Source organism: Abramis brama (assembly GCF_963993115.1).
Source record: "Abramis brama genome assembly, chromosome: 19".
Classification (NCBI taxonomy): domain Eukaryota; kingdom Metazoa; phylum Chordata; class Actinopteri; order Cypriniformes; family Leuciscidae; genus Abramis; species Abramis brama.
This window is the reverse complement of record NC_139981.1, coordinates 31,710,156-31,735,505: the sequence shown is the minus strand read 5'-3', so window position 1 is coordinate 31,735,505 and position 25,350 is coordinate 31,710,156. Positions and strand designations below refer to the sequence as shown.

The 25,350-nt window shown below is 40.0% G+C and overlaps 1 protein-coding gene across 1 annotated transcript in view; it reads left to right on the top strand.

The window, feature by feature from the left end:
• Positions 1-25,350, top strand: part of plpp4 (phospholipid phosphatase 4) — a 111,183-nt gene that overhangs the window by 53,616 nt on the left and 32,217 nt on the right. Inside the window, exons 2-3 of the mRNA XM_084093287.1 lie at positions 12,220-12,328; positions 14,714-14,804. Of these exons, the coding sequence (XP_083949413.1) occupies positions 12,220-12,328; positions 14,714-14,804 (200 nt within the window). The remainder of the gene's footprint in view (positions 1-12,219; positions 12,329-14,713; positions 14,805-25,350) is intronic.

Here is a 25,350-nt window from a genome sequence, read left to right as displayed (position 1 = left end):
CAGTGACCCAAGGAGTCAGTCCTAGAGCTCCTCCTGCCCAATTTTAGGGAAAAATCGGGTCTATTGGAGACGTCAAATATATTTTTTAGGCGTGTCAAAAGATCACCACAGACACAGTACAATCCACATGGGATAATCTCACAGTATAACAAGCAGCTGTACAACATATGATACACCAGTGTTTTGCCAGTTTATCTCTTTTAATTCTTTGTATAACTGTATCCACTGTACGTCCGTCCGACTGACTGCACTCTATTCTTCCTTTTGATTCTAAACTGAACTCAAATGGCACTGAGAATTAGGTAAGAGAGAAACATAAACCACTTAATTGGGGAAATTGAAAGAGAAACCATGCTGATGACCTGGGTCTGTGGTGGAGTAGTGAGTTTGATGTGTCAATTAAACTCGAGGTTCTGTGGGGTGCGGACTGGATTGACTCCATTCCTAGAGCTTCCGAACAAATTTTTTTTTTTGGGGTGCGGACTGATGGGGCAGTGACCCCAAGGAGTCAATCCTAGAGCTCCTCCTGTCCGATCTTAGGGAAAAATCGGGTCCATCGGAGAAGTCCAATGGAATTCTTAGGCGTGCCGAATAAACTCCACAGACACAGTGTAAGAGTAAAACTATATGCAAAATAAGATAAGTTTGTTCTATGTATCATCTTTTTACTACTTTAATTCATTTTACTCTAATTCATTTTATAACTGTTTTAATTTCCCTTGCTTTATTTTGTGCTTATTTTCTATGCAAAGCACTTTGAATTGCCATAGTGTGATTATTTTAATTCTTTTCTATGTAAAGCACTTTGAATTGCCATAGTGTATGAAATGTGCTATATAAATAAACTTGCCTTGCCTATTTCCTTAAGTAAGTACACTGCAAGTACATGTAAGTGCATTTACTGTAAAATAAAGCTCAACCATAATGAGTAATGCAATTACACATAATGGGTGTGTCTCAATCAGCTCCCTAGTTCAGTAGTCAGGGCACTGATCAGGGAGTCGGCCATTTTAAGGGCTGCCTCAATCACAACATCCTTTCAGGGCACTGAAATGTTCGCTCCCTAAAAAGTCCCACAATACACTGTGAAAACCAGGGAGCATCGATGCTCACTAGATGTTCCCTTAACTGAAGTTCTGAAGCGCGAAACTTAAATCATATGAGCCAATCACTACACATAACGACACGCCATTAATTTTTTTTTAAATACAAACTATTATTTTAGTATATTTCAGCATAAACATACATCGCCAGACAGGTATTGAATATAATCTTCCCTTTTTTTCTAATATATTTAATCTCCAATAACTCTCTCACTGCCTCTACAATTGTCTTGATTATATCACTTTTTCTCTATTGCTGCATTGCCACATTCCCAATCTTGCAGATGAAAGCTACAGATGAAAGCAACTGTTTCCTCTCAGTCAGGCACGTTCGACGTAGTCGACGTGTCGACTGATTGGGATCACGCCAGGGAGCCTGTCATCTTTGAGTATTGTAAAAACGAGCCAATGGACATTGGTGTGCGTGAATCGCATCACACGCTACTAATTCCCATCCCTATGAATGGTCTGCAGCGTGGGGCCTGAAGGACGAGTTACTCGTCTATCTACCTCTGAAAGAGCTTAGATACTATTACTTCTGTGAGAGCTCCCTCTAAAAAGAAAATGAGGTACTTCAGATATTCACTCCCCCGCAAACACGGGTCATCCTGTGTCTTGCGTTGAGGGGTCGAAGTCTCGGTACAAGTCCCTCCCTTCGAGTGCTACATAGCCAGTTGGGTTTCAGGTCAACTAGAAAGGAGTAACTCGTCTACGGACTGAGGAGCTTTTTTCCAGTACGGAGGTGAACTTGGTTTACACATTTCTCAACTGAAATGTGTCCGGTCGGTGCTTAGAGGTGAGAAAGGGTCCCACTGAATAAACTTCAGAGGCTCCTGGGGCATATGTGAGACGCAGCCCTCACATGTCACAACTCGCCCGCCACCTCCTCCTGGGGTCAGAAGCTTCTGAGGTCACTTCTTCCACTTAAAGGGATAGTTCGCCCAAAAATGATATTTAAGCCATGATTTACTCACCCTCAAGCCGTTCGAGATGCATATGTCAATCTTTTTTCAGACGAACACATTTTCAGTTATTTTAGAAAATGTCTTAGATCTTTCAGTGGTTATAATGTGAAGCAATGGGGTCCAGCAGATTCAAGTCGCAAAATGTGCATGCATCCTTCACAAAAATAATCCATCCGGCTCCAGGGGGATAAACGAAGGCCTTCTGAGGGTAATCCGTGCAGTTTTGTCGTAAAAATATACATATTTAAAACTTTATAAACGAAAATAACTGGCTTCCGGTGGCGGTCGGTGCGCGTTCATGGAAATGGTTGCTGGCTTATGACGTAAGACGTAACGCAGGAAGCGTCGTGACGTAGACCGAGCGTGACAGCGCAGCTAGAGAGCAGAGCAAAACAAAACTCTACGTTCGCTCTACGTCACGACGTCATTCATCTCCATGAACGCGCGCCGACCGCCACCGGAAGCCAGTTATTTTCGTTTATAAAGTTTTAAATATGTATATTTTTACGACAAAACCGCACGGATTACCCTCAGAAGGCCTTCGTTTATCCCCCTGGAGCCGGATGGATTATTTTTGTGAAGGATGCATGCACATTTTGCGACTTGAATCTGCTGGACCCCATTGCTTCACATTATAACCACTGAAAGATCTAAGACATTTTCTAAAATAACTGAAAATGTGTTCGTCTGAAAAAAGATTGAAATATGCATCTCGAACGGCTTGAGGGTGAGTAAATCATGGCTTAAATATCATTTTTGGGCGAACTATCCCTTTAAAAAATTCCAGCCTGCTCAATTGTGCCGCCCAGGTGGCCTCACGACAGCTTGTTGCCCAAGAGAGTAGAGACTCCATCCCCAGGCGTTCCAGCTGTCTGGATATCTTCGGGGCCGCACATTTACATCTTTTGCCGCTCTGATTTGTTCCCTTGCTAGTTGTTTACTCCCTTAAACACGGAGACACTGGCTCACAGCTGACACCAGGGTCTACGCAAAGTGCATTAAATCCCCAGTGAGCCATCTTGCACATCACTGTGTTAAGTCAGGTAAGGGGAGCAGGTTCTTTAGTTGCCCCGTAATGGCCCAACTAGGACTTCGTTCCCTAGACAGCCTTCCTGACTCATTCCTCTGAGACTTCTCAGGGATGGGGCACCGTTGGCACCCGCACCGAACCGGAGAAATCCAGGTTCTGTTGTGGTGATTCAGCTATCTACCTCTGAAAGAGCTTAGATACTATTACTTCTGTGAGAGCTCCCTCTAAAAAGAAAATGAGGCTTGCTTACGATCTGAAGTAGAACATGTTCATTGTTGGTGTTCTTAAACAATAGGGTGAGTGTTTGTAACCGAGAGTGTTTGATCACTTCTTTGTTTCCTTCCTGCAGAAGATGAGTCGGAGTGTGGCTGCTCCCCTCCATCCTGAAAATGATGTTGCCATTAAAGCACATCAGGATGCAGTTGAGATATAGGAAGTACGACTTGATCGTCAGGTTCCTGAGCAGTGCAAGGAGATGAAACTTTCCTTGCCGCCCCCTCTATACCTTCTTGGGACCTATCTCCAGTGCTACTGCACTCTGATACCTCACATGAGTACTACAGGTAGTTGAGTTAAAAATCTGTTTTTAAAGAAACAGTTCTCCTTCTTGCTTGCTCTATTAAGAAGATAGGGGACCTGCACACATTTTCGGTCAACAAATCGTACCTGGTTTCAGGCCGGCTAACTCTCACTAATTGAGATCCCGGCCTGGATATGTGCCCAAGGTTCCTACCTCTCCCTTAAGACGGGACCAGGTGGTGAGCCTGCAAGTGCTGCCCCGGAGGCGGACCCAGCCCTGACTTTTCTCTGTTCCTCCCGCTGTGCGGTTATATAGGACAGAATGCAAAGTCTCAGGACCTCTTCAGCTCTTGTCTGTCTCGGAAACCAGCAGAAGGGAAGGCGGTTTCCATGCTGAGGTTGGCCCACTAAGATTAGTGTGGCCATCATCTTGGTGAATTCCTGTATATCTAGCCTTCCTTTGAACCAAACATACTCCAAAAGCAGCACTGTGTTCACCACCACAGTTTCAACTGATTTTAGCATCTTTACCACATTTACCACACTCGTCTTCCCCTCCATATCTAGCACATCTTTGCTTTCCTTTGCATTGTGTCCCATTCTTTGGCAATCGAAACATCGCATTGGGGCTGGGATATACTCCCTAAAATCATAACTCGAGTAACCCACTCTTATTTTCTTAGGCATAGCCTTTTCAAACTCCAGGAGTACTGACAGTGTCCCTTTCTTTGCATTTGTAATCTTGTAGATTTCATCACCTTTCCTCCTTTCACTTCTCGAATTATCTCATCCATCGTTTTTGTTAAAGGTACATCATAAATAACACATTTAAGCTTCGCTGCATTATTCCTGGGATGTGTACATTAATTCTTTCTCTGTTCAATGTTTCAGCACGGAGGATTTATCTCTTTGCAGTTTATCTTTAGCAAAAAACAGTAGCCTCCTGTTGCGTAGATATTTATCATCTAAGCAACAGTGTAAGTGGGCTAAAGTGCAATAAACTTATTTGAAAGTTATCATCACTTTCCATTACGCTTGTTCATCCTCGTCCATCAGACTTGTCTTTGCAGCACTAGTTTTTTTTTTTTTCATGCCATCTCCAATCCTAGAGTTGAACTTTCAGAACTATTCAGTTGCATCCTGCCAAAACATATAATCACTATTACCAAACAGTAAATAATTAACAGTAAATCATGCATAATTACATGCAACTAAACTTAAAGGAGAACTCCGGTCAATTTTAACATTGAGCTCATTTTTTTGTAAATTTGGAGTGCTGTCAATACAGAGAACAATGACAAAAATTGGTGTTGCCTACACCGTGTTATTCTCTTTTTAAATCATCACGCGCGTGAACTCGACAATCGACTACTTTGGACTTCGAACGAAAACAGGATGTAAATACAGGTATTTGCGCTGGCTGAAATAACATCACTTTTATTCATATCTTTCACATCTACTGCAGTCAGATTCACCGTGTTCACTCTGAAGGAATCATCTAACATGGCTGGGCACTTGTAATGACACATCAAGGATGTTAAGAGGCTAAAAGCAGGTTTAAAACTTGCCCCATTGAAGTCAACAGGGTGCAAATTTTAAAAAGAGGATAACATGGTGTAGGCAACACCGATTTTTGTCGTTGTTCTCTGTATTGACAGCACTCCAAATTTACAAAAAAATTAGCTCGATGTTAAAATTGACCGGAGTTCTCCTTTAAATTAAACCCGGAAGCAATTTAGTTACAGTCCTGTTTCCCATGTACATGTACTTATTAAAATTAATTACAATTATTGGGTAATAACTACGTACTAACCCTGTACCTATCCCTAACCTTAACCAATATAGTTAACCAGTACACTGTAAGAACATGTAAGTGCACGTACTGTTAAATAAACTGCAACCCTAAACCCTTTTCTTAACCCTACCTCTATATTAGGTATATGTTGTTAATTTATATTTCTCAGTACGTAAATGCACTGTATAGTTACACTGTAACAAAGACACCTTAAAATAAAGTGTAAGCATTTGTTCCTTTGATGGTTTCACCTTGATGAGTGCCAGATCTGTTTGAGGTCTCTTTGAGGTCTCTTTGAGGTCTCTTTGAGGTCTGTTTGAGGTCTCTTTGAGGTCTCTTTGAAGTCTGTTTAAGCCTGAACACCTTGTAGGACTTATGCTATTCAACGCATGAAGCCAACAGAGTTCTTATACTGATTTGTGTTTGTTTGTGTGTATTCGAGCGCCCCCCGCTCAACAGACATGTTTTATGTGATCTGCTGAGCGTCCTGGCAGTATGTCTCTGTGGCAGCATGTCAGGAAGCCAATGTGAGACAGTGAGAGATAGAGCAAGACAGCGAGAGACGGGGAGAGAGGGATTCCCACCCTCCTACACATCCGTCTGTCTCAGTGTATCACAGTGCTCAATGTTGACAGTTATTATTACAGAAAAGCTATATTTATATGCACAAGTGCTTAAAAACAGTCAAACAGAATAATTGTATAAACAATATCCTGTAGCCAGTCCAAGAAGTCTAGAATCTCTAATGCATGCTGTAGAGAAAAAGCATTGTTTTTCCCAATGTGAATGCCCATTATTTAAAGGTGAAATTTGTCATTTCTGTTCCACTTTATGCACCAAATGGATTTGCAAAATTCCCCAAAACAGTTATGGCCCTTTCCTCTCTGTCCCCATTTACTATACCATTGCTCAGACAAATAGATTGTCCCTCCCTAAACTCACACCATTGGTTAAGCCAGAGGTTGACAAGTCGGCTGTTCAAAAATGTTCAATGTTTAAGAATGTCACAGAAACACAGTCAGCATTTTTATATGCACACCAGCATGATGGTTATAGAGAGAAATCTGCATGCACGTTTGCATTCACTGTGTTTGAGACATACCCTCAAAGCTTGTATGCATTATACACATCCCTTTTCACACTGTCCAAACTCAAGTTCACTTACCATGCTCTCATCATCCGGCTTCACGAATATGAAGGATACTCTGTGAACATGCCAAATGACTGAAAGAAAAAGTGCCCCAAAAACATTCTGTTTGGCTGAACAAACAATCTGACACTTTTTATAATACTGTTTACAGAGACCAGGGGTCTCATTTATAAAACTGTGCATATGACCTTACTAAAAATGTACGTGCACCCGAAAGCCAAAAATGGCGTACGCAAAAAAATATTCAGACTTATAAAAGTCTGAATATTTCCCAGTCAGCGGAAGATTGTGCGCACATGCGTCTCCACCCCGAAATAACCATATATGGAGCTTACAACGCCTAGTTTTACTATGCAGATCTTCATCTGCATATCATTTGCATATGATTATTCATCCACGTGATAACGTTTAACGGTACAAGACACATTACATTAATAAAAATCAAGTAGTTGCCTATCCTTGCCTTGTTTTTGAATACATAAATCAAATAGTGTAAAATACATTTCAGAGAAAGTTTTTCTCAATCTTTTCCACTGGCCGAATTGTATTTTTAATTGATTTATATTTTTAATGGAAACAGATATGCCTTGGGCATTATTTGCACGAAACTATTTTCTCAGACAATCTGGTATTATCATGATAAGCAATTATCTCTGTGGTTAAAACATTAAAATGTTGTAGCTTCTCAGTAATGATTTCATGTTTAAGTGTTTAACTCCATAATTTGAATGGCATATTTAATCTAAATGTTTATCAGAAGTAAAACATAGTTTAAATCATTAATTTATTTATTTAAACTGTTATTTGCGTCAGTTTCACTAAACGGCCCAACGCGCTCGCTGGCGCGGACATTTAAGAAGGGATGGATATTTGCTTCAAGTGACAGCTTCAAGTGATTTTCTGTCTAAAAGTGACCAAAAAGACACTTAACTCCAGCTCACCATCGGTGTCGCCAAACTGCTCCATCTCTAAAACGTTCGTACGCATGGGTCAGAGTTTGCGTGCAGGTGCGCACATATTCCTGTCAAGTTTGTTTTTATAAATCACAACTTGTGCGTTGGAAGTGGCGTACGCACATTTTCAGCCCCGTTTTGTGCGTATGCCACGTTTATAAATGAGGCCCCAGGGCTGTCTCACGGTCTGGTGAGGTTTTGATCAGCAGGCATGATGAAGATGATGAAATTTAAACAGTTCTTTATTAATAAACTAAAATAAATCAGAATACAGACACAGGCAGAAGATTAAATCAGCCAAACTTCACTCACACGACGAGAACCTTCAAATGAACAGAGAACAGAGGAACTTAAATACATAATGATAATGAAGTGCTGACAGGTGTGCTAGTTAATGAATGTCCATGACAACAGATTATGTGAAACTAGAACAAAGGAAGCAGGTACTGAAGAGAAACAAACCAAGAGTCTATGAAAATGAAACTAAAGAGCATAATTGTGACAGGCTGTCACAGAGATCTCAAGACAGTGTTTTCAGTGATATTTTTAAAGGGATACAACTGCATACAATTGCATACAAATCATGGTTTCACTTTATTTTGATGGTCCCTTAACACATTCTGTTGATTATAAGTAGCCTAAGTAACGTTGCACTTGCATGTCTACTAACTCTCAGTAGAGTGTTAATAAAGTATTAATTGATTGGTAGGGTAAGAATAAGTTGACATGCAGTTGCAAAGTTACTTATAGTCAGCAGAATGTTCAAAGGGGATCATCAAAATAAAATGTTACCAAAATCATTTACAGCACCTTAATCATGAACATAGCTTGACATTTAGACCATGATACTGGGTATTCAGGTTTCTAAGTTTCACATTCATGCACCCTTATAAACATAAATAAATAAATAAATAACGGGCTTGTCTCGCACTTGCGCATCAGTCACACTTATACCTAGATGAATGTACCATCCAGCTTGTCCTGAAATTACTTTTTGGACCATATAGCAGTCAATTGGATATTCCTTTAATACGTTTTCTGCCACAGATTTTCCCCTCAAACTGAAAGAAATGCAGTGCATAACATTTTCTGTGGCTGTATAAGGATGTGAACATTTTTAGAGGCAAGCACTGTTTCATTTATAATTGGTCATTTGTTGCTAAATATTTGGCCAGGAGCACCTAGTTCCACATTGTATAACTTTGGTACTGCAATAAGGGATAGCCTCCCAAAAGTGCATTTAAAGAGACAATACAAGGTAAATGCAGTTTGAAAAGCCCAAGAAACATACCTCAGCATTTGGTTGGATGAAAATATCCATAGTGAAGAGTTATGAGCCTTATCTTTCAACCTGCAAAAGACCCATATTCTTTTCTGGTGACACTGTCACTGGAAATATATTCAGGCTGTTGTTGTCTAGATAGGCTTCAAACGTGAAGAGATCAGAAAATGTTGGATTATTTTTATTATTGTTTATTTATTTATACATATTAACCATTTAAAGTGTATTTAATAACTCACATTACTTATTTTGGATTTGAAAAGGAAATTCTTTTTTGTTATATAAAATCTTTCAAACACCATCTGCAGTATTCTAGCGAATTATTCACAAACTGAATTATGCAAAGCCAGAATCTGTGCTGAATTCAATTTGCACAGCAGAATTCCCAATCTTGTAAGCTGGTTGTGAGCACTAGGTTGTGGACGATGCAGCAGAGCACTTCATAATTTGACACTCTTAACTTGGACTGCACAGCAATCCAGACACCTGAATCATTTCTTTAAAATGCTGAAATGCTGGAATTATTTGATGAATATCTGCTGCCAGCCCAAATAGAAAATGTACTCAAACATCTCTTTTAAATGAAATTCCAATTACTGCTGTTTTGAAAAGTGAAAAAAGTGAAAGTGACATGTGACAACTTATCTAAGCTGTCCAACATTTGCATATTATTCTGCCTAGACATTTCACTCACGGTAAATGTGTTCACATGTGCTATTAATGTAAAGTAGGCTGACAAACACAAACAGCAATCTGCTTGAACACATAATGCATAAATAATGGTGTCCTTGTTGACCATATAGTTCAAATATTCACAGTGAAGGGTGAAAAAACTATATAATGGATATAATAACTGGTTGACCTTCTGGCTGCATAACATCCACCAAGCATTTTATGTAGGCCTACAGTATTTACACAAAAGACCTGCAAAAGTGTTGAGTATTTTTGCACTACAGTATTCCTTTAAAAAAAACTTGTATAGGTGCAAAAGTATTATTGGAATTAATTAATCAGTCGTGCCAAAGCATCTCAATCACGTTGAATCAGGACTCTGATTGCGCCACTCAAGTGTTGTTGTTTTTTTTGTTTTGTTTTTTCTGTTAAAGCATTTTTACTGTGGTTAATTTATTCCTGTGTTTTGGGTCACAGTCTTGTTGTATCACCCAGTTTCAAATGACAGAAAATTCTTGCAATGTGTCTTGATCAACTTGAAAATGAATTTTTCTGTCAATGATAGCAAGCTGAGGCAACAAAGCATGACGGCTCTTCCACTATACTGCCTTTTTCTCCACACTTAGCATTTTGTGTTTTATTTCCAGAAAATATTTTGCCAGTAGCAGTTGCTCTTTTTCACTCTCAGGATGTGCAGTATTGCTGCAATAATACAGTAGTATTATTACAGTATGCTGTATTTTTTATTTTTTTTGGAGATCATGTTTTCCTCCTTGATGTTCTCCCATGAACATCATTCTTGCTCATTGGTTTGCGTCATAGACATGTTAGCACATTCCATAGACATTCGGTCTTTAACTCACATGCTTCGTCCGAAATCTCATACTGTATAGTAGGTACTACATTTGGCCGACAGTTAAAAAAAGTTTGTTCTATATAGTATGAATGTGTGTAGCATGAATGAAATTAGAAAATTTCGCCATGTTGTCATTGCCATGTGACCTACAGCCTCAGTTGCGTTGCTTCACTTCCATTCACAAATCCTCTCCTGTGGCCTTATGGGATAGTAAAGTGTCCAGTGGTTGTGAATCTCACCAGAAGTAGTAGGTCATCCAGGTCATGTTCGACCTACTGTCTTTATGTTCTTATATCGCAGAGCAGTTCTTGTGTATAGCAAACTCAAAATGTCTGAGTTTAAAAAAATATATAAATATAGTGCAGAGTGGCTCTGACAAACACCTCCAATCTCGGCTCATTGCTTAAGGGTAGTTTAATTCTGACTCTAATTAGCTTTTAGACAAGTCATTAGCCTGTAGAATGACATATTTGTTCATGTTTTAACTGTACTGTACTGTACTGTACTGCATGACAGAATAATTAAACACAGTATCCAGTAACAAGTTATTCTGAATTAGAAATGCTGCCTGAGTAATATTTCTCTCTTCAGTGCTTCTGTCCCCAGAGGATTATGGCTTCTCAGTTTCTATCTTGAAGCTAAAACAAAACAAAGCTAAGGAAAGAAAGCCCAGTCTGTCATCTTTTTCTGTGTGGCATATGATATGATGAATAATTTCTGTTCACCTCATAATGCCTTTCACATCAGTTATTTACATTTATTGTAATCTGAAAAATATTGAAGCGCTCTTATCTAGTTTGAATGAGAAGGCAACAAACCTTTAAAGGCTGAGAAATACATAATATTATTAATATTATTATTGTCCAGTGTGTGTATATATAGATATCCTGGAATAAAAGGTTAAACAAAGGCATATGTTAAACCTAAGACAAGTCCCAGTGTCACAGTCAGCATATTTGCAGAGATACTGTACATTATAATCTCTTCAGAAGTGAGTTTGTGGCTTACATGCTTTGACTATTATCAAAATCCAGACAAATTATGGGCGAGACTATCAGTATGTAGAAATATTTTCAAAATGTTGTCCTCAAAGGCAAATACCAAAATAAACTCAGACTAGTGCTAAACATTTTCTAAATATTCATGTTTTATTTAATTTTGTTTGAATTGAGGGCCATTCACACATGATGCTCTCTTGCATTTCGCCTGCAGAACCAGTAACCCAAAAAAAAAAAAAAAAAAAAAATCCAATTTCCAAAACCAGTTTAAATAAAGTGAATAACTGAGCAAATAAAGGCACAATATATTTGTATGTTTTCCCTGTGCTCTTGTTTGTTATATTTTGCAGCGAGTCTAAAACCTGTATGCTGTTCTATGGATAATGGTTTGGATTCTTTACACTTTGATGTTTGATGTTTTTATCCAAAGCAACTTGCATTGAATTTAAGTATACCTTTAATCAATCAGTGTATGCATTCCCTGGGAATATCCACCTTATTTTTCAGATCTCTAATTCATTAGCCACTATAGGTATAAGTGTAGTAAACTGCCTGCTACAAGCCATGTGTTTATGGTTATGACCACAAATTAAAAGAATATGATAACAAATATCAGTTTGCAATATCAAGCAGCATAATGGACTGTTTTTGTGCAGCTAAAATACTGTAACTGGAAGTGGCTGACACTGAAAGCCAAGTTAAACATGCATGTGTCCACTCTTATGTTAAAAATAAAGTAAATAAGGCTTGGATACTTTATCTTCCACTGTCCTAACCCTAACCCTCAAATCCAAGCCTTATACCCTGCTCAAACTCTCCTGCAGGTCATTTTATAGTAAAGCTTTACAGTAAAACTGAAGGCAGTGCACGGTCTCATCCTCTCTTCTTCTGTCTAGGTTCACAGAGTTCCTGGAGCCTTTTGAAAGAGTTATCCAACCTGAAGAACTATGGCTTTACAAGAACCCTCTGGTGGAATCAGACCACATCCCGAAGAGAGTCATGTTTGTGAGTGCACATCATTCATCACAAATATTATGGCAAATTTAATCATGCTTTCCAGTAAGGCTGGATTGCTTTAACTCGTCTGAACACATTTTAACATGATGCATGATTGTTCATTAAGTTTCCAGACTGCTTTCATATTACTGCTGAAGAGGAGCTTCAGAGACACACTATAGGCACATTTTCATTATTCCACATTGATTTCATAATAGTTTGATGGGTTCAGTATGATATGAACACTTCTGAGGGTGTGCATGGCTTTAATTCCGTTTGCTAACAGTGTTTAGTGGCTTGCACTCACATATTATTACAAAAAGCAATAATCATATTCATAAAAACATCCAATACAGTCATTACACAAGTCTTGCTATTATCTCCAGGAGTCTGCCTATTTTCCTTAATGGTCTTATTCAATAACCACTTATGTTGGTGTATTTTAATGGTGTGTTAAAAGTCGTTATCAAATACTTTTCAATATCATTTGTTATACACTACAACACATAAAACAAAAGGAACTCTTTAGATATTACAATGCCAAAACAACAGATGTTTCCACCACACATTATTATAGAAAAGAGTCATGTGCAACTTGCATTGAATTATTGCATTTTGCAGAAAACTAGTGCCTTTAGTTAAACTATATGGTAAGATAAGTAAGGGATAATGTAGAGCGAGGCGGTTGTTATAGCGAATACAACCCCTTCAGGCTGATTCAAGCTCCGCTTCCCGTCAGGGTCCTGATCAGCCTGTCGGGGTTGTATTCGCTATAACAACCGCCTCGCTCTACATTATCCCTTACTTATAAACTATATCTGTAATATCAGTACTGTAGATAACTTACAGTAAAAAGATGGCTCAATAATAATAGTATCGAATAGTAAATAGTAAAGAAGTCCAATAGTAATACAAAAAGGCAGCAACACGTACAGTTGGTTTCCCCCTCAATTTGTCTAACATTTAAGAAAAAGGATTTTAGTAAAAAGATATATATATTATTGAATTTCCAAAAATTCATATTCTTCCTTCAGATGAGAAGTGGGGACATTTTCAGACTAAAGATATTTAAACTCATATATTACCCATATTCACAGATGTTTAATTTTTCAAGTACTTATTGTAAAGGGCCACGAATCTGTGGATTTAACATTTTACAGGCATGATCTTGCCCTTTTGTGGATTTTCTTTAAGGCGAGACACGGCAGGCAAAAACATTGTTTGTTTTTTTACTGGTCAATTTTGAGATTTTTGGATATTTGTCTTCAATAACATGTCTTCATTCAGACTGTGGTGAAAAAAAGTCTGAAATACACATTTAGGTCTTTATTTTATTACACTTTGTCTGTTTGCGTCTGTAGATTTCGCGTAAATTCAACAAAAGTTGTCGTTGTAAATCCTCCCGCCGATCCGCGATCTCTGTCTGCTCTGTCATCACAGAAAAAAAAAAAAAATGGAAAGCTCTCTCTTCACTGTACAATGCTGTCGGATCCAAATATGGTCATTTCCTTTTTATCAGCAACCAATCACGAAAGTAAAAGGGCTGAATGCGCAATCTCATTGGCTGATGATAAATCTTTAAAGCCCGTTTTCTCAAAATGACCTTTCTCTCATACTCCAAGTACGAAATCTCCACTTCAGTAGCACCTATATACACCAAACTTTCCAGTCTTGTACCTAGTTATATTATGAAGACATTTACAGAGGGATTTGTAAATATATTATTCCTAGCCTGATTTATATAACATTTTATTACAAAAACGTGGCGAAAATCATTTTTTTAAGGCTATTGACAGTATATTCTGATTTACAGGATAACAAAAGTAGATATCCATAAATCCCTCTGTAATTTTTTCCCCATCTAATATGTGAACACAATGAAAAAATATTTTTTAATCTGGCTTTATCCAATACTCAGATTTCGTTTTCTAAAATATATACAAATTAGCGCATATTTAATTAGATATTGCCTAATTTGCATATTTAAACATTAAATTACAGAAAACTTGTAATACATTTTTTTCTTATCTTAATGTAGGTACATTATCTTAATGTAGGCAACTGGGAAAGTTTCATGGTGATATCTGCTAGTTAAATTTTTTACCCTATTCACCTGTAGTGTCTCGCCTTAAATCCAGAAATTTGAACAAAAACATCTAACAGTTTGAGCAGTTTTGTGTGGGAGGCGGAGGGTGTACACTGCACAAGCTTTTATAACCTCGAGATATAAAGACATTCATGAAGTGGCAGAAGAAAAAAAAACTTTGATTTCATCTAGCCTATTATATGCTTTTGGACAGAAAAACAGCTTCGTCTTTTCTTTTTTACCATAATCATGTCGGCTTTGTGAAATAGGATGCAGCAAAGGGATATTGTGTTCATTTTTCTTTACAGGCTATTTCATTCCTCACCCCATTGGCTGTGATATTCGTGGTGAAGATTATACAGAGGACAGACAAGACAGAAATTAAAGAGGCTTGTTTAGGTGAGTACCTAAACCATGCCAAAGATATAGTCAACAAAGTCAATGACTAATGTACATCATTCAAATCTGTACAAAATGAATGTTTCTACCATTATTACTTAGGTAAACATGAAAAGTGACTTTTATACTGCATGAGTGATTGTCTTTTCTTCCCTATTGTGACATATATCCGAGTGAAACCACTTCTGGAAAAGAAAAAATATAGGGTGAGACTTGACTTTGTCCGTGGGGAATTGATTGGATGTTTTTATGGTTGTGGCTTGCTATTGGTGGATCTCATGTGAGTGACAGGTTGCCCCGCCCTCGTGCCAGTAAACATGTCATCAGAGAAGAGATGTCACTGCAGGAAGGAGAGGAAGTTATTTTGATAAACATTTCAAGGGCACATGAATTTAAGAAAAAAATGATGATCTATTGAATCTATGAATCTATTAATCTATTAATAATAATTACTGCAATATTCCATAAAAGAATATAATTGTCAATTTTGAATTCATGGTGACTTTAAGACAATATGCAGGCAAGATTTTAAAACATTTTGATGTACTGTACTATGAAACTATGAGATTCAAAGCTTTCTCCAAAGCTGCAAAAATGGTTCTTAAACATGATGCCCACAATGCCTATTGGACAATCATAAACTCGATCTGCCCAGTCACAGTCAAATAATTTGTTTATTGCATGTTCCACATGCAATCACTGTGCTTTTTTATAAAGGCCTATTTAAAATGATTACATACACTCTGCCCTGAAACACACCATGCTTTTTTATCATACCACAAATTCCCAAAGAATCTAAAATGCTATGGTTACACATGCTCTCCCTTGTTGCCTTATTTGCTTGTTCAAGCTGTTCCTCAAAACCGTGTTTCTTTGTTTAATCAACCATTTGTCTCCACGGTAATCCCACATTCTGCTGAGAGTATACAAAAGTCAACACTATGGGATTTACATTACACATTTAACATTTAATACTGTTTGCCTTAAGCCTCAACGAGCAGCCTGGGAATGCAATGTTTTTTTGTTTTTTTGTGCAGGGCCAACACACTCTTTTCTACTCTACAGAATTGTATCCTTCACACCACAAAAAAATCCACTCTTCTACCATTACCTACTTGAATCAGAGGATTCTGGTAAAGGGTTGTGAAAGTAATTTCAACCCAAATTAATTCTCAGAACTACTCTTGTACTCCATACAATGAAAATAAACGCATCTTTACTGTCAGTCACAAACTATTACACAAAAAAATACCAAAAGAGCACCATTAAAGCATATCATGAAAGCCTTTCCTTCACTGTAGGTCTTAAATTTCATTCAATCTTACTGAAATATCAGCTTCAACACACGTCGAACCTGGTTTGACATCAGTGATGCCAGATGCCACTGTCTCCACATGTCTTGTGACTGAGTGTGGAAGTTTGAAATAACTTTTTGAATGTGATTTGAGAGCAAGATTTTTAATGAATAATACTTAAATCTGTCTGCTTCTCACACAAAGCTATTGTATGAGTTCAGAAGACTTCAGAAGCAGCACAAAAGTCATGTGGATTTCTTTTATTTAAGTTAATTCTGTAAAACCTAAAATGTTGCTAACATATTTTTTACGGTAAATTTCTGGCAACCACAGCTGCCGTTATTTTACCGTGAATTTAACAGATTATTATATATATATATATATATATATATTTTTTTTTTTTACAGTGTATTATAATAATCTCTCATGCCTTCACACGCGATTATGGATATTACAGATACTTTATGGAATAGTCCAAACTGAACTGAGAATGTTGAATGTCGAATGAGTGAATGAAGTCAAAGCCATTAAATAAAAGCTGTACAAATCCAATTTTCTACTAAGATGACTGTTTTAAATTGCACAATTACAAAAGAGCCAGGAGGACATAAAACTGATTTCATTATGGAAAGACAAACGGGACCACAATGTGATCTTTCAGATGTGAAGTGTTCAAAAAGACGGCATTACCCAGTATGGGTGAGAGAAGTAATGACAATGAACATTTAGTCTCAGGTGGTAAAGTACTTGTGTTGAGGGTCATGCATCACGGCAAGTTATTTCTTCCCTTCAAATCAAATATGTCAGAGATTCTAATGAAGTGTCTCAGATGGTGTATTGTGAGAAGACACTTCAAACAGGTGACAAAGGTGAATCAGAATAGAAGCTCTCACTGTTAATGATGTTTCATTCGTAGAGGAGCTTTCACAACTTTCTAATCTTGACGTTGTTCCCCTCAAGCTTAAGAATTAAAAAAAAAAAGTTCAAAACAGTCCAACTAACTGTAACTGTTAACTAAAAGTAACAAATCAGTGTCAGTAAAATGTAACATAAATTCTAGGTCAGTCACTTCACTTAAGAACTGCACTGTGTATACAGTAATTATAGGCACATTTTCTCTTTGTTCATAGACTAGAGTGTTGACAGCTTTTCAGCTTGCACCAATTAGTAAATTACTAAAAGAAACCAAATGTTATTTTGAGGAAAAACAGGAACTGTCTCCTACACCTCAGAAAGGTACTGTGGTTGTCCAATAGGTGTTTATGAAGGTGTTACATTAAACTTGTCAAGCAGTTTTTTGATTACGTAAATGGAAATTATTCAACATTGCTGCCCTAATAGTTCAAAAAGACCCCATACAATCATAATTAGAGTTTGCGGGCCCTATCTTAAACCCGGCGCAATGCAGTGCCAAGTGCGATACAAGTGTTTTTTGCTAGTTTCAGCCCTACACAGTTATCATTTTCACGTCCTGCGCCACGTTGTTTAAATAGAAAATGCATTTGCGCCCATTTGTGCGCCCATGGGCGTGCTGGTCTGAAAACGAGGTGTGTTCTGGCACATTGTTGGCACATTGCTATTTTGAGGCAACAGAAATTGACCATTGACCAACTGAAACCTGGTCTAAAAGCAATATTTTTGTATTTTTTTGTTGTTATTTAAAGAACGTGTTAGTAATGTGCGCCTATAGGCGGGTCCACAACGTGCGTACACTCTGCTTATTAAACACACAGGGACGCACAGCAGCACACAAACATGCCAAATATTTAAAATAAAAGGATTATAATGTAAAAGATTATTATTCTGTACATAAAGATATGGTGGAATCCGGCTTGTCCCATAGATGGTCTGCTTGTGCACTTTTACCTTGCGCACGAGCAGTTTCGTTTGTGCTCTGGAGACGGCTTCGGTCTTTCCACTATCAAATTCCGTCATGTAAATAGCGAATCTGCCATGGCGCGAGTGCAACTGGCATTTAAAGGGAATGGGAGATGAGACTCTGATTGGTTTAACGCGCGTAAATCCCAAAACACACCCATTACTCATTAAGAGAATAGGGACAACCCTTCTATGCGCCTGGCGCGCCGACCATTTTTCCCGTCGCTAAACTAGCAAAAGTGGATTCGGACACGACCTAAGTGAGTTTGTGCCGTGTGCTTTAGACCATGGGCTTAGATCGTTAAAATAGGGCCCTGCAAGTCATTAGAGGCTAACATCTATATGCTAATATTCAAGTTGACAATACACTTTTACCAAATTTACATTAGTGCCATATCATAATGCAAAGCCTACAAGTTAATAAATAAAAACAGTTATTATAATAACATTATTTTTTCAATTTGGCTTTTAATGCTTCTAAGGTTTTGGAAATAAATAATCAAGCCAGCATTAAGAATCATAAAACGATCAATGTTATCAAATGGCTCACTGGTCTTGGTTAGACCTGGTTATGTCAGTGGATATAATGTAATACAATACGCATTTTATGCTTTGATTCGAGTCTGAACTGCACAGTGCTTTAACATAACCTTCATCCCTTCAACATTTTTTGCTTCAAGCAAATGAACAGACTTTTTAATGGATAGAGATACAGACAGCAGAAGTAAAATTGGGATGGTAAAGTATAGCACAGGAAGCTTTTCAGAATTATTTTTTCCCACAGTTAATTTTCAGTGGACTGTGTGGCTGTGTGTGTGGATACCACCTCAGGGAGTGCCGGTTATATCGCTTATGCCAGGTAAAGGATTATTTAAGCCTTTAGGCCTAAAATAGTTTAATATTGCTTATATTAATTCTTAATGCTTTTGAATTATGGCTTGTCTATTCATGACCAGTTAACAATAGAGGATGAATGGTCTAATCAACTTTATGTATAAAAACATATAGTACTCTCATAGTGCTCTCTCCCACTGATCACCCCTCCTTTTTACTACACTTTTTACTACTTTTAGTTTGCACGTTTAATGTAAAAATGACAACCTATGCAATGCCACTGAAAACCAAAGTGACACATTTCAGAGAAAAAAGATAAAAATAAAAATGTCTTAGGGTAACTTACATATGTAACCCCATTCCCTGACAGAGAACAAGACACTGCATTATGGTGTTGATGCTAAAGAATTAGAATTAGCCTTTATTGTCATTGCATCGGGATAGAAAGGAATTTCAGAGACTGCTTAGCGGTGCTGCAATACATACACACATTTAAACAACTCAATCACATTCCATTTATAAACCTAAGTGCAGCAGTTAAGACAAGAAAGTGCAAGTTAAAGGTTTCAAACACATATGATCGATCGTCACTGTCACGTACGAGTACTCGAGTACTCGTGCTCATCCCTAGTACAGACGTAGCCTCGGCCACGTCTGCACCATGGCACCATGGCCCTAGAGGACCTGGATGCATGAGGGAGAACCAGAGTGGACAGTGTGTCATTTCTTGAAGTGTAAATAGGTCCACCTCCACCTGGCCAAACACCCTCCATATCTGCTCCACCCTGCCTCGACAGGATGTCTGCCCTCAGGTTTTGGTGCCCAGTGATGTAAACTGCTCTGAGGGAGAGCAACTTTCCCTGGTCCTGGTCATGACTTTAACTGGTCCTGCTGGTCCTGGTCATGACTTTAAACTGACCCAGCAGGGGCTAACATGGGTAGCCTACCAGAAGATCATAGATCAATATGGTTATGGGGACTATGTGAACGTAACTGCTGACCGATCCATGGCGGTATAATCATGGAAACAACTTCTGTGCAAGAGGACTTGTAACCCAGCACAGTCGTACCTACTTGCGCTTGCGGGAAAAACTACAACGTATGCAAAACATGACAGCAAAACCAAAAGATCCGGGAACCGACCCGACACACACTGACAACCTGGAGTCTGGGATTGATCCCGTTATGAAGGAGTGTGGCCAAAGCGGACTTATCCGACGCCACGCGCCCGATCCGACTTCAGGTAGACGAGCACCCTTCGTCCAGGCATTTACCGTTGCCTCATTCAACGTGCGGACCCTGGCCGACTCAAAACCACGCCGTGGCCGTGCAAACATCAGCCACAAGCTGGAGCAGATCATCGCCGGCTGCAACTCTACCAAAATTGACATCATCACCATCCAAGAACATCGACTCAGCTCAACAGAGCCGATCACAACAAAATGCCGAACAGACGGCTGGACTCTGGCTCATACGAACTCAACACACGATTGCCATGGAGTAGCCGTCCTTTACAACAAAGGAATAGCTCTACTGGTCCGATACATTGAGTACAAATCAGATTGCATAATCGCCACACATCTAGAAGGCAACCCACAAATGTGCATTATATCTGCCTACGCGCCAACAGACTGCGATGATAAACAGCCAAAAGACGCCTTTTACAATGATCTCAAAGATATCGCCCTCAAATAACCACCACACACACTGACCATCATTGCAGGCGACTTAAATGCCCGCATCGGCAAGGACAGTCAAGACACCAACCCTAGGCAAGTTGGACCTCATTGCATGCACGACACAACAACTGACAATGGCGAACGCATGCTCGAACTATGCGAACTAGCAGACCTTTGACCAGCACATACACACTTTCCAAACAGGAAAAGTCGGCTACTCACCTATTGTTCACCAAAGGGCGAGTGGTCACAACTTGACCACATGTTGATCTCGACAAAGTGGTGGAAATAACTCAAAAACTACCGCGCTTACAATACAATCGACGTCGGCTCCGACCACAAAGTAATGAACGCAAACTTCAAACTGAGCCTAAGAGCACCAAAACAACCAACCAACAATCGATGCAAGTTCAACTGGGAAAGACTAGCAGAACCGGAAATCAAAGAGTCTTTCAATTGCGAGCTTAAAAATCGGTTCAGCTTGCTAATGGACGAAATGGAAGCCCTACCAAGTAAAACTGCCAAGATCCAGCAACACGCTGACGCACTGGATGCTGCTCTACGCGATACAAGCGAAAAAGTACTTGGAAAGAGGCGCAAAGCAAAGTTTGCGAGCTGGGTTACTGCTGAAACTCTCACACTACTCGACATCTGCAACAAGGTCAGGGCAAAGTACAAGCGAACACGACTGCCCTCGCACAAAATGACGTGGCAAAGCCTGCAGAACCAAGTGTCTGACGCATTCACACATGATGAAGAAGCGCATCTAGGCCACCTGCTTGAAGCGCTTGAGAACGCAGACAAGAAGAGAGAACACGGCAAAATCTGGAAGATCGTCAATCAGATCTCAGGTGACGACAACAAGGCCGACCCAAGCAAAGTAAAGAAACTCGATGGATCAATGCCCAAAGATAAAAACGATCTACTCAAAGGCTGGCACGAGTACTTTGATTCACTGCTAAACAACAAAAACAAAAACGCAGATCAAACAGTCCACCCAGTTCCATCACCCGACTGTACTGACATCAAAACTGCTCAATTCAATCGATCCGAGATAGAGCAAGCAATCGAAGACCTAAAGCGCAACAAAGCGCCTGGACCAGACTACGCAATGACAGCTGAAGTGCTCAAAGACGGCGGCGATTGCATAGTCGACGAGCTGCTCTATATCTGTCAAATGGTCCACGAAAACTGTCACGCACCCACTCAATGGACATCGAATCTCATCATACCTCTGCCGAAGAAAGGAAACCGGCAGCTAATGACAAACTGGCGCGGAATCACCCTGACATCAATTGCAGCAAAAGTGTACAATCGCATGATCTTAAATCGAATTCGTCTGCCCATCGACATTATGCTCAGAAAGAACCAAGCAGGCTTCAGAACAGGCCGCAGTTGCATCCAGCAAATTCATATTCTGCGACGAATAATGGATGGAGCATATGCACAAGATATCCCACTTTACATCACATTCATCGACTTCAAGAAGGCCTTCGATTCAATCAACAGAGAAATGATGTTCGCCATTCTCCGACACTACGGCATTCCAGCAAAGATCGTTGATGCAATTCGGGTGTTGTACGATGACTCGAAAAGCCAAGTATACCTGCAAGGCCAGTGCTCCGAGCCATTCAAAATCACAACAGGTGTACTTCAAGGTGATGTCTTAGCACCATTTCTATTCATCATAGTCATCGACTACGTCTCAAAACTATCAGCTAACGAATTTGGATATCTTACACACAAAGGCAAGGAAACAGACGGAAGTTACAGAACTTTACGCGCATCAATTCGCGTGCTAAGTCACAAAGTGAATGACCTAGCTTTTGCCGACGACATCGCCCTACTTGAAGGAAACGCAGAGCAACAACAAAAACAAGTCACCGCACTCAAAATACAAGCACGCCAAGTAGGCCTAGAGATAAATATCAACAAAACCGAGCAAATGCGCCTGAACATACAGAAAGACGCAACTCCTGCTCCCGCACTCAAGATAGATGACCAAGAGGTAGCCATCGTAAATGACTTCAAATACCTAGGCGCCTACGTAGGATCAACAAACAAAGACGTCAATGTTCGAATCGGTTTAGCTTGGGTAGCGTTTCACAAACTCAAATCCATCCTAAAAGCACCCAAGACCAAGATCAACTTCAAGATTCGACTCTTCAAAGCCGCTTGCATCTCCATCTTGCTTTATGGCTGCGAAACATGGATCCTCACTAAACATCTAGCGAATCGACTCGACGCATATGCAACAAACTGTTACCGCATCATGCTTGGTATAGACCAGAAGAACGATCATATCACAAATGAACATTTATACGAGACGGTTCAACAGGTGCCAATAAGCACAACTATATGCGATCGCCAGCTTAAGTTCACAGGCCACTGCATTCGCATGGCAGAAGACGAACCGGTCAAACGTTTCATCTTATATGAGTCACAGATCAAACCAACAAATAGGCGCGGGGCACCACGAACATCGTACCGTGAACAAATATCACGCCACATCACCGACAAAAGCATGATCACTCTCAGCGAAAAGGAAATCAGCGAGTTGGCAAAGAACCGGAAACAATGGAACTGTCTTTTTGCCGCGCCTAGGCAAAAGAAACCGAAAGGAGGGAAACCTCTCGTCGACCTCTAGCCCAGCTCGACTGATGATGATGAACTTTCCCTAAGCCCACAGGAGGATCTGGTGCACCAGTTTGAAAAGTGGGCACAAGCTCAGCCCCCCTGATGATTTATATACAATTCCACCGATGTGTAGTCTGTACGGACAAGCACATGATCACGTAGGTCTGGGAGGAAGTGTTTCCAAGCTAGAAAGACAGCCATCATCTCCAGGCAGTTTATGTGCCACGAAAGATGATGGTCCCTCCACAGACCCTGTGCTAAACGCGACTACTCATGATCGCTCCCCAGCCCATGAGAGATGCATCTGTCGTAAGAATCACGCGATGAAAAGGAGCTACCAGCATAGGACCTCGGGACAAAAACCAAGGTTCTTTCCACATCGCCAAGGTACGAAGACAACTGCGGGTAATCTTGATCATGTGGATTGGGAGAAAAACCCCTTGGTCTTGAGCCACCACTGCAAGGATCTCACGTACAGCAGGCCAAAAGGCATCATGGTGGACACTGCTGCCATCAGACCCAACAGCTTCTGGAACTGTTTGACCGTGAGTGACTGGCCTAGCTTTAGCTTGTTTGAGGCTGTGAGGATCGAAACAGTACAAGCAGGGGACAGATGTGCTTACACCTAGAAAAGTGGTCCTCTGTGCTGAATAAAGCACACTTTTCTTTGCGTTCAGCCTTAACTCCAACATTTTCATATGGGACGAGGACGAGATCTAAATGCCGAACTGCCATCTGCTCTGATTGAGCTAATATCAATTAATCATCAATATAATTTAATATGCAAATGCCCTGGAGTCACAGTGGAGCCAAAGCTGCATCCACACATTTTGTGAAAGTGTGGGGTGATAGAACTAGACCAAAGTGAAGAACCCAATATTGGTATGCTTTACCTCCGAAGGCAAACCTCAGGAATCTCCTGTGTTGTGGAAGGATGGATACCCCCACATCCTTCTTCAGAACGATAAAGTGTCGAATGTAGAACCTGGACTCTCTTGGGTGGAGGAACACGTTCTATGGCCCCCTTGTCCAGGAGAGTTACTACTTCTTGTTCCATTACCAGAGCCTGCTCGAGGCCAACCACTGAGGGAAGGACTCCGTTGAAATCGAGGTGGGCAAGAACCAAATTCAGTGTATGCAATTTGGGATGCAACTCTCTCTTTCTACTGCACTCTAAACGAGGCTATCTCCTTGGTGGCCCGGAGAGACAAGTCTGTGGCCTGGCGCAAAACTTTGACTGCATCCGGGCCCACCCCCTCGCCTTTATCTAGGTCTCGAAACAGGTCAGCCTGGTACGCCTACAAAAGCGGCATGGTATGTAGACACACACCGGCCTGACCTACTGCAATGTAAGCCTTACCAACCAAAGCAGAAGTTGTTCTACATGGGTCGGTGGGTTGAGGGACAATGCCGTATTAGAAGACAGATAGTTCTTGAGCGTCTGTTCCACTTTAGGCAGCGCATCATACATCCAGTGGTTGAGGGCAGAGAAAAGGCTGGCCCTGTCTCAAACCCTTCCACTAGATCCATTTGCGATCCCCATGATCTGAACAGCTGGACCCGAACCATGAGGATGGCAAGCTTAGGCGCTCTCCTTGAGCAGACGCAGCAAGAGCCACTCACAATGAACACAGTCAGCCCCCCCGAGAGCTGACCGTTCATGCTCCGCTCCCAAACAAAAAATGCATTTAAACTGTCGTTTGTTCACCATAACTTCTTGCTAAATGATGTGATATAGTGCTTGAACAGACAACAATAAATAGACAAGGACAGTTCAACACAGAGCGCTTGCTGAAAGCACAAAAGCTGACATTGTTTGGTCCATGCACTCTTTATAGCCGCCTGGTCATGACGTCACCCCACCTGTGACGTCCCGCCATTCCATTGGACTTTTTTTCACATGTGCTTCAGGACGCAATCATGCAGAGACGACCCCACAGCGTCTCTACTATGACGAGTTCCCTCAAAAGGGAAGTTGAAGCATTTGTAAAAATTATGATTTTCCATTCCCACAATTTCAGGGAGCATTTCCTATTTCAGAATTGAAAGTAAATGTCCAATGAGTTCCTTCACAAGCCACAGTTTGGGAAACCCTGATGCAATGTAATGTTTAATGCACTGTTTTTAAAACAATGTGTGTGTTTTTTTTTATAATAAAAAAATATATATATTTATTTATCTTTGTATTTTTATATCAATATGGTACAAGATTATTCTATTCAA